We start from the raw sequence: 18,739 nt of genomic DNA, 5'->3' as shown, positions 1-18,739 counted from the left end.
GCGAAATGGATTATAGCTGATATATAATTATTTCAAATCACATGAGTGAGATTAATAATGTTTTATTTACTAAAATATAACTAATTGATTTACATGTAAATAGCGTAAAAGTTCTAAATTTCCCTTCTGCTTTATAGTGTAATTAATAGTAGAAAAATGTAAAATAGTATGTAGCCTTTTTATCAATAATATATAAAATAATTTCAAAAATATATATAAGAAACAAAATAAATATTTGCATTGTATGATACAGTTAAAATTATATTCAATACTGTTTCCTAGAATTTATCTTTCACGCTGCGGCAATCTACTCATTCTCTCCATTTCCAATTGTACAGTTTTTTTCCAGCATTCTATATCTAGTGTTGTTTGTCCATAAGATAAGGACATCAATCGAGCAAAAACCATTAATGAGTGTAAATTATCTGCACTTATATTTTTATTCACGGTTCGCATCTCGACGAAATCATCTTGGATGATCTAAAATAGATATAAAAAGAAAATAATATAAAACATAATCAAGCATATATAAAAAAGTGAAATAGAAACTCATAAAATAAATTAAACATAGATAATGTTAAAAATCAATGAAAATATGATTACGTACTTTTGTGATTTCTTCATTAAAAACAAAATCTGTATGTCTAAAAACTTCCAAATATTGACGAATATTCGCCAATCGAGTCTCATCATTTAAGTATTGGTGTGCAGCTTCAATTACCTGACTATATACATTTTCTGATTCTGCATCAACATTTAGAATAACTTGCACAGGACACTGTAAACAAATATTTAATAAATAATTTGTCAATATTGATAAATAAGATGCAATTTATTTTATAAAACAAATACTTACAGGAATAAATGATTTTACATCAGAAAAAATCAAAATTGGAATATCTGTTTCATATTCCATTGTGTAATATTTGAAGTCATATGTCAGTTTTTGAAACATCAACAAATCAGAAAGAGCTTTATAATTCTCCTTGCCAGTGACACTTAGTTCACCAGTGGTTAAGCCTGTTTCATCTAACACAAGATGCGTATGATCGCTTAATTGAAGAATACCACTTGTCAATCTGTTGCATTCATAATCCTTCCTAAAAGAAATAATGTAAACTCATTCACTGACATGCACAAGCATTTAATAAGACAAACTTACTTTGGAATTAAAGCTAATTCGTTCAAATTTTCCAAAGTTACTTCCAAAAAGTGACTTTTTTTTACAAGTAATGTTAAAAAGTTATAGAACTCTTTCGAAAATGTCTTGAGTCTGTTGACTGAAAAATTTGTTATATTCAGTGGAAATGTACCGAGACAAAAATAATCTCTTCTCATATATCTGAAAATATTATAAAAAACAAAACTTAATTTTAAAAATATTAATGGAAATTTAATATTAAAAAGAATATTAAAATACACACATACATTGTAGAAAGCAAGTGGCATATTAAATAATCTGCAGCTAAATGATCTCCAAATAATAACTGACTCAATATTATATGCAAATCACCCCTGATGAGTTTCGCTTTTGATATGATTTCTGGAGCATTTGCGATTATAGATTTTGTGAGTTTAACCAGTTTTATTGCGTGTAACCTAGGTACTAAAGAAGCTGGAGGATTATGAGTACTGACTTCAGCTTCATTCATATCATCTTCCGAACAAGTAATTGTACTTAACATTGGATCTAATGATATAAAACCTATTATTTCAACAACTTCATTCAATTTTAAAGTTGTCCCATCATAAATCTGGAAAATAGGAATTAAAAAAGTTTAAAGTTTAAAAAATATTATGCAAATATTTTAAAACTTTACATAATTTATATAATTTACCTTCACTATGCAAACTTTTCCTTCATCAATCGGAATAGGAAAGTTTAATATGTGCTCTTCTGATAGTATATTTTGAACTTTTGAAGGACCACTGCTCATGTTTGTATCATTATTATCTGTCAAAATCTTTTCTTTCTTTGTAACAGGCTCTGAACAATCCATTTTCTCTAAATCATCAGTATCATCCAGACTTCTTTTATTCATATTATCATTGCGTGTTATTGAATTAGAATTCTGTATATTTACTTCTGTATATTTGCTCTGTTCTCTTGCCCATTTGTTTAAGCCAGGTATAGACATTACAATATAAGTTTGTCTTTCCGAATGTTCATTCTTGTTAGAACCAAAAGATATTTCTTCATGAGACTGTAGACAAAATAAAAATTAATAAATGTTGCATAAAAATGCTTTATAAAGTTTAGATCTCTATAGAAATGTATGCAGTATTATACATGAGATAAGCAATTCTTGTAGCATCCCATACCTGATCTGCATATTATTTTTAATCTAGACTCTATCATATCCATTATTCATATAAGAATAAATAAGGATAACACAATAGGTTTCTTTTTTTTTTAGCTAAACTGGTTGTCCAGAGTTATCTTTCCTTCCGCATTGGAAAGAGAAAAATAAACTCTGAACTAAAACAGCCAGTTCAGCCAAAAAAAACAAACCTGATACCTTTACAGAGTCATATATATAAAATTCTAAATGAACTAAAGATAAAACTAGACATAATGAGACATGTTACCGAACATCGAGCTGCATCTGTATACATTCCACATCTAATATCACTCTGCCCAGTCTTTGTATTCTTCACCTCATATTGTTTAAAAAAATATTCAGGATCATACATGTCCTGGACCATTCCTCGAAATCTAACCAACTGTTTATCTGTGATATTTTGTAGTTGAACATTGTTTAATAAAGGTATTTCTCCCACTATATTTGGATTTCCTAAAATTTGCTGGCAGGATAATTGGTTTGTGACATAATACTCTGTCGTCCAATTTCTTATTTCAATTGCTACAATAAAAGAAATTAAAATAATGAAAGAAAGAAGTCACCTAACCTTATATAATATAAAATTATTTTAAGTGCATCCTGTATGCTTCTTCTATCCTCTATCTTTGTATTTTCCTCTATAATCTGAGTATATAGTTTTTGCTTCAAAAAATAAATGATAATAATACATAAAATATTAAAGGTGTAAAAAGAATTCAGCACGCACAGATCATTGAATAAATACATATAAAATGCAGATATACGTACATGTCATTTTGAAAATCTCTATTATTTTGATATACCAATAACCAATAACTAATGGAAACGAAAATTAAAACCCTTAGCACAAAATAAAATAACTTTCACGTATCTTCAATTCATCAATTGACATTACTATTTACGTGGTAAGATTTGGCGGCAAAACATTGACATAAACTATGACATATGAAAGATATCTTGTGCCTCTTATGTATATAAAATTGTGTACGAAAATCTATCTGTCTTCGAGTAGATTAAGCATTTGACCAATCAGGACGAAAAGAACAAAGATCACCTTGTCCTGATTGGTCAATCAATTATCTCTTCGACGAGTACGTTTTTGAACGCAACTCTGTCAATTTTCTTTTGAAAGTTTTCATCCTTTGTATGATAAGTGACAAGTGACTCTTGCTGCACAGGTGGGCATTGGGCATTCTAGTATCACAGGTTATATGTGCAATTTAAAATAAAACCCGGTAGGATTGGTTATAAAACGATGGCGTACGACTTAAAAAACGAAGAAGACGTGAAGGAGTACTTGAAGAATCTTCATATAGAGTATCAGTTCGGTTGTTATAGCGAGAAAAAACCGGATGGTGAGTGAAGATGCGTTCCGAACTGACAATGAGCCTAACCTCGATGTCAAAACAGCATTTTACTCTGTGAATAGTTTGCCACCTATTAGGTGATTATTATGAAGCGGTGCAGTCGGAGATGGAGAAGGCCGCTGCGATATACAAGACAACCTGCGACCAATATAATTATGGTAGAAGCTGCGCGAAATACGGTGATTTCAGAGCAATCGGTAAATTACCTGATCCTGTATACATCCTATATAACACAGGGTGTTTAAAAAGTATTTGTACACCTCTACTTTAAATATTTAAAAAAAGCATTTATCAAACGTTATAATTAAATTGGTCTTTTTTTCACGAAAGATGTAAGTGACCTCCACGACCATGCAAACCTTAACTCGTCTAATCTTGTTAGCAAAAACTCTTCCAATGATATACATCTGAAGAAAAACTAATTTGCTAATAATGTTTAATAAATATTTTTTTAAATATTTAAAATAAGTGTAGTTACTTTCCGAACATGCTTTATAACATTTTCCTTGTTTAATACAGGTAAAGGTTGCAAGCGGGATATACCAATGGCATACAAATACATGTCAAAGGGTTGCGAACTCAATGACGAGTATGGATGCTTGCATGCTGGTGTTTTAGGAACATCTAAGAACGACGTTGGAGAGAAAGATAGGGCCACACAGGTCCACACTGGTGTCAAACAACTGAGGAAGGCCTGTGACATATACAATTCGGACAAAGGGTGTTTTTATTTATCGGGTATTTACTTGGGTGGTTTCGACGGAATTATTGACAAGAATTATAAAGAGGCTTATAAGTTATCATTAAAGAGCTGCGAGCTTGGTAATCCGTACGCCTGTGCAAACCTGTCACAGATGCACGCGCGAGGAGAAGGCGCGCAAAAAAATCCCGAACTCGCCGCAACCTTCAAGAAGCGTGCGAACGATCTGTATCAGGAAATGAAGCAGGTGCGACCAGAATTGAAATTCCATCAAGGTATAAATCCATAATACATGGTTTTTCAATATGCATTAGATTGATCAAAAGTTTGTTTGTTTTTTTCCTTATTTAGTTCTATAAAACAAAAGAAAAAAATGTGAACAATTTCTTTGCTCAAACTAGTCTCTTTTATGTGTTAAACTGTATTCAATCACGTGTCATAAAACAAAAATAAACTGCATAAGACCCCTTTTTTTATTATATTAATTTGATAAATTTATTAAACATATTGTACATATATTGTATAATACATATATATAATTCAGACAAGATAAATAATTATTTATTGCATTATTTATTTTTTATTTACAACTCTATCATAATTATTGATAAATATCCTTAAATATCTATAGTGCAAATTGTTAACTTCTGTATTACAAATATATTTTATAATTGTTCACAATTGTCTTAATTATCACATGTAATTGTATCTATATTTCCAAGTATTTGGAAAATTATTGAGAAAATTTTTTTCTCAGATGCGTAAATTGTATATTTTATAAAAAATAAAAAACTAAAAACTAAAATTTGTTTGCCTAATGTAGAGCGAATTAAAATGAGAAATGCTTAAATATTTTTGTAAGTTTGCAAAATTGTTTTAAATAAGTTTTGTTTTATTAAAAAAGTATAAATGTAGAAGAAAAATAAAATTGTGAAAAGCTTTTATATGATATTTTAAAAAAATATGAATCTGCACATCTCTTAAATTATAATTAAAAAAGATTAATAAATTATAAATCAATGAATATTAACAAAAATCCTAAAAATTAATTTTGCAACGCAAAAATGAAATAAGTCCGTATTGTTTGTCCATTTTTATATTTTTTATACTTGAAATAAATTTTACAAATTAAAAATATTTATTTTCAAATTATTTTAAGTTTATTTTACTACAAGGTAGAAACTGTTTTATGAAGCTATAAAATTTTATAACATGTTATGGCTAGTTTACATACGAGCGGAAAAAAACATACGGATGTTGCGTCGATTTATCATGCAGTATCCAGATGATAATGAAGCAATGCCCATGATGACGCTGCATCAAAGAGATCACTGCATGTATGTGTATATGTACACATTGCTTCAACGTCTGAAGACGTTGCCTATATTATATCTATATTTGTACTAATAATAATAGACATCCGGCAACTATGGTCACCATAAATCTAGAGTCTCTAGATAAATAATAATTAAAATAATGTCTTCGACTAATATTTCGAGAATCAGTTTCGAGATTTACCATTATATTGATTGTCTGATTTTACTCTCTCTTTCTGATCCCCCACCGTATCTCTCCTCGCATCGCTTTTCGTATCTCCCTCTCCCGTATCCGTTGTTCAATTCCCAGCAGGTTTAAAACGCCTTCTTTAGTTCATTCGTTAACGACACAACCATGCGATACTACGTGTTCGATTCTCGCGCTTGGCTGGCGGCCGCCGTCTTTATTACATTTGTCTGTCACAATTTGGTAAGTTTAAATTTCGAGAAATATATCTAAATGTATCTTTTAAATATTTCTGACATTTGCAAATTGATGATTAACTGAACAATAAAAATTGAACCGTGTTATTTACCGGATTCATAAAGTCTTAAAATATTTTCACGCTCGAACAATAGATAATGGTTTTTAAAAAATTTATTTTTATCACGCAAAAATACTATAATAATATTCTTGCACCTTTTCACTTCAACATTGTTCGTATTTTTATAATATATTTTCGTAATTTTTATTGAATATTCTGGTTGAATTTGAATAATTTAATTAAAAGGTTTTTTTTTCTTTCGAAGATAGTGCACATTCGAAGCTGCCAATTAAAAATCTAGCAATTCTTTTTAATTCGTCAATTTTTTTAAAAGACAGATAAGAGCTAACGTGAAAAAACGTTCAATATTTAGGAGGTTCTTAGGCAGCACGTGATAATTTTATAAATTTGTTTAGTCTGATGCACAATTAGTCGATGACAAATCAGACAGGAGCAACGTGAGCGTGGACGTTTACTATGAATCGTTATGCAGCGATAGTATGCGATGGATCGTAACTCAACTCGTACCGTCGTATCCGGAATTGAAAAATCATCTCCATGTCACGTTTGTTCCTTATGGTAAAGCTACGGTAAGTAATTTTGTCTCCACTAGATTTTTATGTGATTATGAAGCAATATACACGATAATAAAACGATAATATTATCTCGAGTGGATACGCAATCTCACAATCTGTTTCGAAGTGTCACATTGATTTCATCAAGTTTTCACTTATATTAAATCTACATATTTACTTACAATTAGTCATCCTTTATATCTAGCATTATATTAAAAAATGTATAAAAAATATTTGATAATAATTCAACGAATACTTAGCACACATACGAATACCAGCACATATTTGTAAGCACCATGCAACTTTTTTACTATTATAGAAATACTTCAGAAATGTAATTTCGGATTGATTTTTATAAAATTACTTTCTTTCCTTACTTTGTATACCTTTTTTTATTGCATTCGCGTACTAATAATTTAATCATGTATAGTATACTAATAATTTAAAATAAAATTTTTCAAGAAATTATCACACAAAGAATGAATCTGTTTCGAATCACGCTAATACCCTTGAAAATGCGAAATGACCTTACTATAATTTTATATATATCGATGAGAATGCTGTGTTTCATAGCAAACACATTAATGCAAATTAATGACGTGTATATATATATATATATATATATATATATATATATATATATATATATATATGTTTGCTATGAAACACAGCATTCTCATCGATATATATAAAATTATAGTAAGGTCATTTCGCATTTTCAAGGGTATTAGCGTGATTCAAAACAGATTCATTCTTTGTGTATATATATATATATATATATATATATATATATATATATATATACACATATACATACTTAGCACACGCGCGAAAGCGAAACCGGTCCGTGGCAGTTTTTGTGTCAACACGGACCCGCCGAATGCAGTGGAAATAAGGCCCAGGCGTGCGCGATCCACGCTATACAGACCTCCGAGGAGACCCAGGAGCAACAGCAGCTGACTGTCAAACTGGTCGGTTGTGCAATGTCCGCTAGGAATCCGTCAAACGCTGTTCCTCAGGTAGCTTATTTCTATAATTTTCCAACCGCGTAAAATACGTGGTTAATTGAAACGGCATTGAAACTGCCAGCGAATGTGCTTTTACTCTGGAGTAACATGTAATTAATCTCCGATGAGTAAGAGTTAACCAACCTGACATTTAACTCTAATGATACCGACCTTTTGGCATACTTTCCCATCGAATTTATGCAGTAGCATGTGTTATATGGTACATATATACTTTACCAGAGTATATATCGTTATAGATATCATTCTTAAGTTTTAATTTTGATTTTTTTTAATGTTAATTTTATAATCTTTTTTTTAAATTAAATTATAATCCATCTCATACACATTATAATTTAATTAAAAAAAGATTATAAAAAATTGAGATTAAAAGAAATTACTAGATTTTTTAGATGATTTTTTATCGCGATTATATAATTAAGATATTATATATATTAAAAAAATCAAAATTAAAACTTGAGAATGATATCTATAACGATAAAATATCAACAGAGATATCTTTGACATTCACAGATAAATATGACAGTGGAAATATCTTAAGCACAAATATATTTAAAACGTACAAATTTTTCCGATGAGTTTATTATTGAAAATCTTGTTTGGAAAAAAATATATTATTTCTTTTTTTATAAGCGATTCAGAAAAAATCGGATAATTTATATGTAAAATGTGAACAATAAAAAGCTATTACAGTTCTTTTTTCGTAAATGATTGCTGATACTTCAAAGATATCGCTCGATAACACGTTTCGTAATATTTTTAGTCATGTCGCAATCACAAGACGTAAAAATATTTAGTTCTTCAATTTTTCAGTGATAAAATATATCTTGTACTGTTAGATAATATGTTAATATAATGTGTAATAATAAAAATTGATATAAGGAAAACTAAATTTGAATGACTAATTTGTAGTGCGCTCAAAATCTCGGCCTAAGCGAAGGAACGCGAAAATTGATTAACGATTGTATCGCCGGCTCGCTCGGGGACGATTTGCTCGCAGCTAACGGTGATAAAACGCACAATCTCCAACCATCACTTAAATTCGTACCAACGATAATAATCAACGGGGTAAGTTCAATTTTAATCTCATTTCGTAAGATAACTAACAAAATAAGTCGACATATATTAAATTAGTCAACATATTTAAATGCATATCACTCTTTTTCGGCAAGTACACATATTCCTTGAAAACAAATCCATACAATATAAATTCATTATTAGAGCACATTTTTTAATTTATTGTTAATATGTATCGACTATTCAATGTTTGTGTAAATTTGAATTTTTTGAACTTTTACAGTTCTTCGTTTTTTACGTTCTTCCTGAGCTCGTTATTTCTTCCTTTTTTTAGTCCTACGATTATCTAGTTCATTTATAGTTTTTATTACTAATAAATTAGAATTAAATATAATCTTATGCTCGCTGCATATTTTTCTGTCTGACAAGTATTTTATAAAATTCTCATTCTTTATAATATTAATATTATTTTTGTAATTACTAATTGTAAAATCTTTTTTATTATTGTTATATTACAATACTAATTTTTTTGTTACTAATTATTAGTAAATCTGTTTCCCTAAGTGGTTTAAAGATGTTATATAAAAATAAAACAATTTTCTATTCATACGATTACGAAATAATAATATATCTCATACATACAGGTGTACTCGAAAGAAAAGCAGGACACGGCACTAAACAATTTCTCCAAACTGATCTGTCATCATTTGACAGAGCAAGAGAAACCGAGGCTTTGCAGCTTAAATTAAGAAAAATTGGAAAGAAAGGGCAAAACCGAATCGCGTGTTGAAGGTGCGGGGACAAATAATTGCTCGGTTGAAATAAATGACATATATTGTTCGCTTGTAATATATATAAGTGTCTATGTACAAAAATATATACGATTTATCAAATATAACGGACTAATACGTATAAAAATGATTGTAAAAAAAAGAAAATAAACGAATCTTTGGAAAGACAGCGCGATTCACCGACAATGAGATCGTGACGATAAGATAAATGCATCAGTGAATGAGAGAGAATGATCCTTCTTCTATTTCTAATATACAATAATTTTTATAAACAATATTTTTTTAAAATGAGTATGATTTCAATAATTATTAAATACCAGAGTTGTAAATTATATAATATTCTTTAAAATAATAATATTTATAATAATTTATAATGATATGCGACAATGTCAACTTTTTGATTGAAAGAAAATATAATTAAAGATATCGAATTAAATAAAAATAAAATCACATATTGAATAAAAATAATTTGATATTAAATAATCATATTTATATGGTATTGCTTCAATAAATGATATTACTTGAAACCAAGAGTAATCTTTCATAACGAATCTTTCGAACTTGTATTCTTACCGCTCATTCACCGAAGCATCTACTCTGTTTCGCCTTCGTGAGAAAAAGGATTCTCCCGCTGAGGAAAATCATCCATCGATGAAAATAGCATCGTCAAGGGCACTCAACTCGTGGAATTGCCGTTCGATATCGGCGTCAAGATCGTGAAAGTCCGGTACATCGTCCTCTGCGGACGGGCAGTATCCTGAAACAATACCAACGGCTTTTTTTTCTCTCTTTTTCTTTCTGACTGTCAATCTTACACGCGCGTTTTTACACACTCTTTACGAAATTACGCGAAAGTTCCTTTGGAAATAGCACGGATGCGTGGCACGTGGCAACGCGTCATATGTTTTGTCACGCGTATGCGCTTGCTCGCTCGTACGCGCGTACATACGTCGTGCGGTCCCCCAAAAAAGTAAAGAATATTATTTTAAGACTCGGTATGGGGTAAAAGCATAAAAGCACGGCGAAGCCTCCTCTGAGATTAACTATAGACGACCGAGCGTGACATTGTCATCGGCGTCTCGTTGCAGTGCGCGAGCCACGACAGAAAAAGCTAACGCGCGCACGAGCGAGTCGCACGCATGCACGATCTAATTGCTGATGACCCGCGCGGGTATCTTTTTATGTGCGTTCTAATCAAAATTACACGCAACCTAAAGATGTAAAAAGACAGAATCAATAGATACACGACATTTCACGGTAAATATGTCCGTGGAAAATGCTACCGTATCTCTCCCGAGAGCGATGGAATTTTGAAAAATAATTAGTCATATTTTCTCTCCCTCTCTCTCTCTATCTTCCAAAAGATTATATAGAAAAGATTTAGAACATCTAAATAATATCAGGATTTTTCCAAGTAAATTGATTCTTACTTGCTATAAGAGATTTAATTTTAATTTAACACTAGAAGTACCAAGCGATTTTTTAAATTAATAATCTATTTCTTGTGTAAAAGATAGAATTCTGAAATTTATTAATTTCATTAATTATGTCCCTTATTAAATGATTGATGAAAAGTTATAGGATATTAATCTATAATAATAAAAAATAGAAACGGTAAAAAATGACCGCTCGGCACTTCTAGTGTTAAACATATAATAATTTCATAACTGATTTATTTAATAAATAACATTTTCGCTAAAAGAGACTGTTGTAATAGAACTCGTTTCAATAACATATTCTTACCATTAAAGTTAAAGGTCATGCTATCTTCTTCGATGCCTTTCGCATAAATAGAAAACGATTATGAATAAGCAGTCTAACTAGCAAGAGATGGAATATTTCTTATCGTATTTCGACCAGATTTTTATATCGAAAATACTGATTAATATTGTCACGCATAGGATAAGTCATACTAGAATTCAAAATATATAAGAACAGTGTAATGCACAATATTTTATATTTAAAACGATATTTGTAAAATACGTGATTAATAATTAGATATTATTAATTCACAGTAGCATATGAAATCTAAAAGACACCACAAAGCCACAACTGCAATTAATAATAGAAAATAGATTGTTTTATATATATAAAGCCACACTATTAAAATATATATATCATTCTCTTTTAAATGTTTCATTGGATGAACGTTGTGAGTTATGTAGATCTCTTGTGATAAAAATTTGATAAAATTTATAGTCTATTTATATCTAAAGGTCGATTGAATACATATATTCATTACCTGTATTTTCACTTTGTGTATTGTTGATATCGTTGATAAGAAGATGACGAACTGATTCGATCGGCACGTATTCCTGCTGATTGCTGTCAAAGTTTATAGAGGGTCTATTTGGATGACACATATTATTTGTGTCTTCATCTTTAATATAGATTTTAGAGAGTTTATACGAGGGATGATTCGTTTCCACATCAAAAGTACATGCGTTTTGACGTTGACAAGGATTCGTCGAATTTAACAGATGTCCTGTTGCACTGGTTGCCGTTGATACTTTATCCGATAATAAACTGGATAATGGATTAGAATTTTCTGTATGATTCTTCAAGTGCTTCCTAAGACTCGACGGATCCGTATAACGTTTGCCGCAGCCGCTTACCTGGCAAGCATATGGTTTCTGGAAAAAATTGACATTATTATAATATTTTTTATGCAAAATTATACTTCTGCTGAAAAAGATCGTCGAATGTATAATGCCCAAATTAATATATTTTTAATATATTTTACAATTAAATAATACATACATTATATACAATTTAAGATATATACATATACCATAATAATGTAATTTATCAAATACATAAATGTAAAATTAGATCAAACCACAATAAAATTAATTAATATTAATACAAAATAAAAATATGAATGTAGTTAATAAAAATGTAAAACATATGTGCATACATATGATGTTAAAAACTGGAAAAAGAATGTTTAAAATAATCTTTAAATATGTCATTTATACACAGGAGATAAATAAAAATGAAATCGTACTCTATCGTAATGTGTTCTCTGATGCTTTGCCCGATCGCTGCTGTTGCTAAATGCCTTCGAACAGCCACTGTGTTGACATGCATAAGGCCTCTCGCCTGTATGCGATCTCTGATGAATTTTTAAGTTCTCTAGACGGCTGAACGCCTTCTTACAACCAGCAAACTAAACCAAAAATTAACAGTTTAGGAAAATTAATGTTTCGTTGACAGATAATTCGTGCAAAACAAGAAACTTGATAATTTACGTGCAGCCTAAATCGACTGATAAAATAATAATTTTTTTCTACACACAGAAAGTTATAGAAAGCACGTGTCGATATCGCAAGAATCACGTTAAAATTGACGCGAACTTGAAATCGCTGAAGGAGCGAGATGATGACGATGACACTAACCGGACATTTATTCGGCTTTTCTTGCGTGTGTACTCGCATGTGAATGAGCAATTTGTATCTAGCATTGAAGGGTCGTGCGCGCGGACACCCTTGCCACAGACAGGCGAATTCGTCCTCCCGACTTGCTGGTGCTGTCGTGGAGAAACCTTCCCCCGTCTCCTTGCTTTCGCGCTCCTTGTCTCGATCTATCCGCTGCATCCGTCTACCGTGACCGTGTGCGTTCGTCGAGGACTCTACGTGTCGCCTCTCGATATGTCGCACCAGGCCCTCCTGCTCTGCAAACGCACATCCGCAGTCGATCCAGTGGCATTGATAAGTCGAGAGTAAGTTCTCTTCCACTGGTTTCGCGCAATCTGCAAGAACAAAATGTAAATATGTACAACTGCACCTGACATTACAGTCGTTCAAAATGCCAAATAATTCCGAAAATGTATTTCGCTTAAATTTATTGAGAAATATTTAAAGTATATTAGACTATTATTTCGATACTAAAAGTGTATTGTATAAGAGTAGGCGAATTTTATTTTAATAAATTTTTTTTTGTCCGATAGAATACTCAGGTACATTCTGACGAGTTAAATAAAAAAATAAATTCCTCTCTGAAATAAACGAAGAGACAGTATACTGCGTACTTACCGTACGACTTATCTTTCTTCTCGTTTTCCGCGACTTTTGACCCGACGACCCGCTGATTGCCAAACAGCAGACCCTCGTTCCGCGGCAGTATCACTTGATTGCCGAAACTGTCTGTCGTGCCGACGTCGCTAGCAAAATTGATCGTCGACATCGTAGACGGTTGCTGCTGCGAAGAAACGAGGTGTCCAACTGCGTAATATGGCGGGTCAAAGTTTTGGAATGATTCTTGTTCATCACCTGTGAGACAAGTCGTTGACGACGTCGACGACGACGAAGGCGAGTCCACGACGTTCAGCAGAGACGTCGGATCACCTCTAATCAGACTTAGGTCAAACTCATCGCCGATGGAAGACATTTGCGCGGAAGAAGAACCGTAGCCTTGAGCGATGTCGTTTTGTATACTCATCAGCAATGACACTACATCCTCCTGGCAATCCTCTTGATAATCTTGATGACCGCTATGGACGGATTCCGTTCCGTATTCCGGATAGATTGCGTTGCAGAAGGTGCGTGAAAAGGAAAAGGCCGAGCCCATCGACGGTAACTTCTGGCAGTCCAATTTATCCTCACCATGATTCGTCGTCGTTAAGACACCGCTCCAGGTTGGCGTGGTTGCTTCGCTGCAGGTGCTTCCAGGTGATCCACTCCCGGTGTTAGAATACTGGGAGGGATATTGAAAGACAACAGGTACCTGGTCCCAGTCGAGATAGTCTTGCGGATCCAACGGGGAGAAGAGATTGTCCGTCTGCGAGGTCATCCAACAATGCGACTGTGCGTCGTCGATCCCTATGCCGGTCATGGACACCAAGGATGCCATATCGGGCAGCGAACTGTCGTCGATGAAGTCGTCCTGGTCCAGGCCGGATATGGGACGTCGCGCGTCGTCCTCCTCGCTTCTCTCGCCGTGATAATCTTCGAGGTGCATCTTCTTCTCCTCCTCCTCCTCCTCCTGCTTCGTTGTCGTCGGTCCGGGCTCGACGCGGCCGGCAGCCTGCCGTCAATCATAGCGATACGTATATTTAGTTGCAGTAAACCGATTAAATTGCGAAACTGTAGTGAAGATTTTGTAACGTAACACGCGCACGACGGATCTCAATCGAGAAAACCAGCGCGAAGCGCGCTTTTGGCGTCATCCCACTCCCCACATGTGCTCTTTGCTCAACTATCATCTTGAGAGCTCTCGTTAGACGTGAGATAACAAAATCCAGCAAAGACATCGGCAGATAACGATAATGATACAAATGAGAAAATTACGATGATTGTGCTATTATGTAGTTATCAATAAGCGCGAATTGTTGAGAGAATTATCGCGAGTCATTCCCTTGATATTTTTTGGCACCCTCTTCTTAAAATCCTTAAACTTTTGAAAAACCTTTTTATACATGTCTAATATGTGCTACCGAAGCAGACAAACGTAAATGTGATGACGTGATGACTTAAATCTTAACTTGATATCGAATCATACACGTGCATTTATCTAATTTTTGATAGATCAAAATATATGTAATTTAAATTTAATAATGAAAAATAAATTGTAGCAAAAATGCACGTTGATTAAACTAATAATGAAAGTTTTTTTTTTAATTATTGAATGACACAAATGGTTAACCTATTAAACATTTAAGCACGTAGATATAGGGCTAAAAAAAAATTAAAAATCAATCCTCTATAAAAACGAGTAAATTTTGATTTAATCTATAGCCGGATAGCTATAAAGACAAAATTTTGAATATTAACGTACAATTTACTATATCATATCTCTGTATGAAGAAAAGAGTTACTAGTCGTCAGACTAAGATTTATAATATTGTTATAAGAAACATTTTCGATTTTTAAGAAAGACCAAAAGAAGCAATTTGTTTTTTTAGTCAATTTTGCACAAATTAAAATGATACCTTTCCTATCTTTCACACACACACACACACACATTTGCAATGAATATAAAATCAATTTTCTAGCTCTTAATTCGATTTAATCACCAGAGGAAAATGAGGTGCAAACTTTGATTTTTCTTTCGTCAGGAAACTAAACTAAAATAATCGTCTTAAAGATGCTAAATTTCTGTCACATAAGTAGCGTTTTAAGCTTACATTCTGTTAAACTATCATGACCAAGAGATATCTTCCGATTGTGTGATAGCCTTACATTCCTCTGGGGGTCGATGATAATAAAATTTAAGAATGTAACGTCAGAGAAACAGCTTACTTCGATATCAACGTATCAACATGTACACGCCGATTGCGGACACGCTTATCGCATCGGTCTTTTCCGCTCGTTCTCTCTCGTGGTACGCACGCGACAAACAATATATAATACAAATAATCGCGAGAAACAACGAGAAACGCAGTACGAAATGAACAAAACACTACTTCTCCCGGAACTGATAAGAGGGTTGACGCTTTTGCACCACTCGTTAACGCGTCTCGCTGAAGACTATCAATCGCGCGAAGACGACCGTTTTCTTCGGCCAAGGAGTCTCGAGTCGAGAGGACCAAGATTTTTCCCCTCCTCTTCAGCAAAGCCCTTCGAAGAAATCGTTCCTCTCCTTGGAAAGCGGACGGAGGGAATATTCTAAAAAAACGCATGAGGGGTACGAGAAGGCGCGAGAGAGAATATCGCGCCGCCCACTCGCGTGGCTGCATCGCGCCAAGTCCATCGTTCCCTCTCCCCTCCAAATCTTCCCCTGCTTGCCTACTGTGGCTGCACTTGTCGCTGCGCGACCGGGGGTCCTGCGGTTCATTCGTGCCCGGGGGTGGCGGGCGCAATCGAACATCTGTTGGCGCGCGTTCGATGCCCCGCGCGGGAGCATTCTCCCCCTGAAATACTCTTCTAGCCTCCTTTAAGTCAGAATTGTCACGTTGTCCAGTCATTCATGATTTAGCCGATTACGTTTGGCGATACCTAAGATTTGGTGGATAAAACACTTTATTATATAAAACGTATAAAATAAATATATAATTGATATATCAACGTAAAAACTGTATATTATTATAGAAAACAGAATAGAATAATTAAATTGATAAAATAATTAACCATAAATTAAATTAATAGAATAATTAATTAAATTGACTTTTTAATAATTATTTAAAAAATCCAAAGAGAATAATCGTTCCTTATATTTCTATTGATGCTCAATACAATTTTGGTCTTAAAAATACTGTATCAAAAATATTTAAAAACTACTTCTATTATTATTTATTTAATAGAGTCAAGACGGCGTAAACATTGTGCAAACAAGAAAGATGAAAGATACAAAGGAAGAAAAAAGGATGAAAGAAGGAGAGAAAGGAGGAGAGAACTCAAGACGATCTTTCGTCGCTCAAACCCTAAGAATCGGGTACAGAGCAAAAAAATGTAAAACCAGCTGCCATACACGCGTCACTTATTAACAACAGCTTCTATGCACCACATGAGGATACAAGTCATTCACTCCTTACTCTCCTATTACAGGCTACTGTTATTACACGTATCTTCTCACCTCGTTTCGTCACATTTCCAATCTCTTTCAATCTCTTTCTAATTTTTATAACAATTCACACACACGTATTTTATAATGCACATTAGTTTCATGAAGAGAAACATGTGCTGAAAATCTTTAAAATTATATTGCTGCTGTGTGAAACAAGATATCTTTTCACATTACAATTTAATTTCTTATCTATCATTCTATCAATCCTCTCCACTGGACATTTATAGCACAATCTTTTTCTCATTTTAGTTACTTAATACTTTGAAAACTAAGTTATATCTATTCATCATTTTAATGACAACCGAGACAGTATACAATATATCAGCACAGTTGCAATGTATAAAGTCACTATAAATATACATGTATATATGTATATTCAAAATTAAATAATCTTTAAACAAAAAAGATGCAGATTTTTTTATATAATCAGATATATAAAATATTTTTATCTCCCTACATTTTAAATCTCACACTGATGTGTCACTGGTATATTAAAATATTATTTCATTTATCTATTTCTTTTATGTGTAAAATATTACACATAAAATAATATACAATAATACAATGTACTCACTCTCACTCATCCTCGCGCTTTCCATATGCGGAAAATTACGCGTATGTATACGTCTTGGTGCATCTTGCATGGGCGAGCTGTACGTCATATTACGGGTAGATAAGTGATAGAGTGGCACATGTGGTCTGCCAGCCCTCTATGCTTACATTATATACATACTATGCCCGCTCACGATCCTGCTTTTTTACTCGGGCACCTGTCAACTTCGCTCGTACCATAGTCGCCGCATGTGTACGCGCGGCTCGACCGCCCTTAAAATAAATATACTGTAAAAAGGACACCGATCATATTCTCTCTCCATACGGATGCAATAACAGCGAAACGTATAAAAAAACCATTTCGAACGCATTTAATCGCGCCTCGAACAAAAACGATTAACCGCCCTTCCCTCGTATGATCTCTTTCGTGAAGCGATTAATATCGCAATAATTATCCCAACAAATTAATAAATTTGCACGAATGCTCATGTATACCAATCTAAAATCTTATTGTTTTATTCTTTTATATTCATATATTAGATTATTTTTATATTTGTATTTGTAAAATGCAAGAAAAATCAATATCAAATAAATTCAAAAACCTCGAGTTATGAGATATCTACCGAGATCAAAATAGTATTCTAATTTCAGAAAAGCATATTGTGTATGTTACAAAGTAAAATATGTGTCTGAAAAAAAAGAGGGAAAAAGAAGAAGAAAATGCCCGGCTACCTATATCTAGTCACATTTGTAGACTGTCCAACAAATATTAACTTTCAAATATTTGTGTCATAGAGTTATACAGATATACATTTGTTAATAGCAATTACCTATTGTAGATTTTTAAAGTTTAAAAATTTTAAAATTTAATAAAAAATACTGTATACTTGGAAGTAATTTCGTTTTTCATTTTTTTCTCTAGAAAAAAAAATATTTGAATTGCTTACGTCAAATTGCTCCGACGAAAGTACTCAACACTTAAATGTTCACATCCACATATACAGAACCGTGCGATATCATGAAACGAATAATATATAAAGTATTGAAAATAGATCGCAACATGTAC

General features: G+C 32.7%; 3 protein-coding genes across 6 annotated transcripts; 1 reads left to right on the top strand and 2 right to left on the bottom strand.

Moving 5' to 3' along the window:
- Nucleotides 1-105: 105 nt before the first annotated feature.
- LOC140662735 (mini-chromosome maintenance complex-binding protein) lies at nt 106-3,267 on the bottom strand. The gene is made up of 8 exons (XM_072886331.1): nt 3,111-3,267; nt 2,590-2,864; nt 1,839-2,204; nt 1,429-1,754; nt 1,163-1,342; nt 857-1,100; nt 608-778; nt 106-480 (listed from the first exon to the last, which is right to left on the bottom strand). Exons 1-8 carry the CDS (start codon nt 3,115-3,117, stop codon nt 286-288), a joined length of 1,764 nt encoding a protein of 587 aa, XP_072742432.1. The 5' UTR covers nt 3,118-3,267; the 3' UTR covers nt 106-285.
- Nucleotides 3,268-3,537: 270 nt separating this feature from the next.
- Gilt1 (Gamma-interferon-inducible lysosomal thiol reductase 1) lies at nt 3,538-9,826 on the top strand. The gene is given in 9 exon segments (XM_072886999.1): nt 3,538-3,697; nt 3,772-3,906; nt 4,229-4,447; nt 6,036-6,051; nt 6,053-6,155; nt 6,627-6,800; nt 7,607-7,804; nt 8,723-8,878; nt 9,472-9,826. Coding segments are annotated over 9 exon segments (1,206 nt in total). The 5' UTR covers nt 3,538-3,597; the 3' UTR covers nt 9,577-9,826.
- LOC140663098 (uncharacterized) lies at nt 9,644-18,715 on the bottom strand. 4 transcript variants are annotated; one of them, XM_072886994.1, is made up of 7 exons: nt 17,696-18,715; nt 15,743-16,553; nt 13,653-14,643; nt 13,017-13,369; nt 12,626-12,787; nt 11,861-12,251; nt 9,644-10,375 (listed from the first exon to the last, which is right to left on the bottom strand). In XM_072886994.1, exons 3-7 carry the CDS (start codon nt 14,575-14,577, stop codon nt 10,260-10,262), a joined length of 1,947 nt encoding a protein of 648 aa, XP_072743095.1. In that variant the 5' UTR covers nt 14,578-14,643; nt 15,743-16,553; nt 17,696-18,715; the 3' UTR covers nt 9,644-10,259. The 4 variants fall into 4 exon arrangements, with proteins under 4 accessions (XP_072743095.1, XP_072743096.1, XP_072743097.1 ...); XM_072886995.1 differs by having other exon boundaries at nt 15,858-16,553; XM_072886996.1 differs by lacking the exon at nt 15,743-16,553.
- Between the last annotated feature and the right edge of the window lie 24 nt (nt 18,716-18,739).

This window comes from Anoplolepis gracilipes, chromosome 2, assembly GCF_047496725.1.
Source record: "Anoplolepis gracilipes chromosome 2, ASM4749672v1, whole genome shotgun sequence".
Lineage (NCBI taxonomy): Eukaryota > Metazoa > Arthropoda > Insecta > Hymenoptera > Formicidae > Anoplolepis > Anoplolepis gracilipes.
This window is presented reverse-complemented; position numbering and strand designations above follow the sequence as displayed.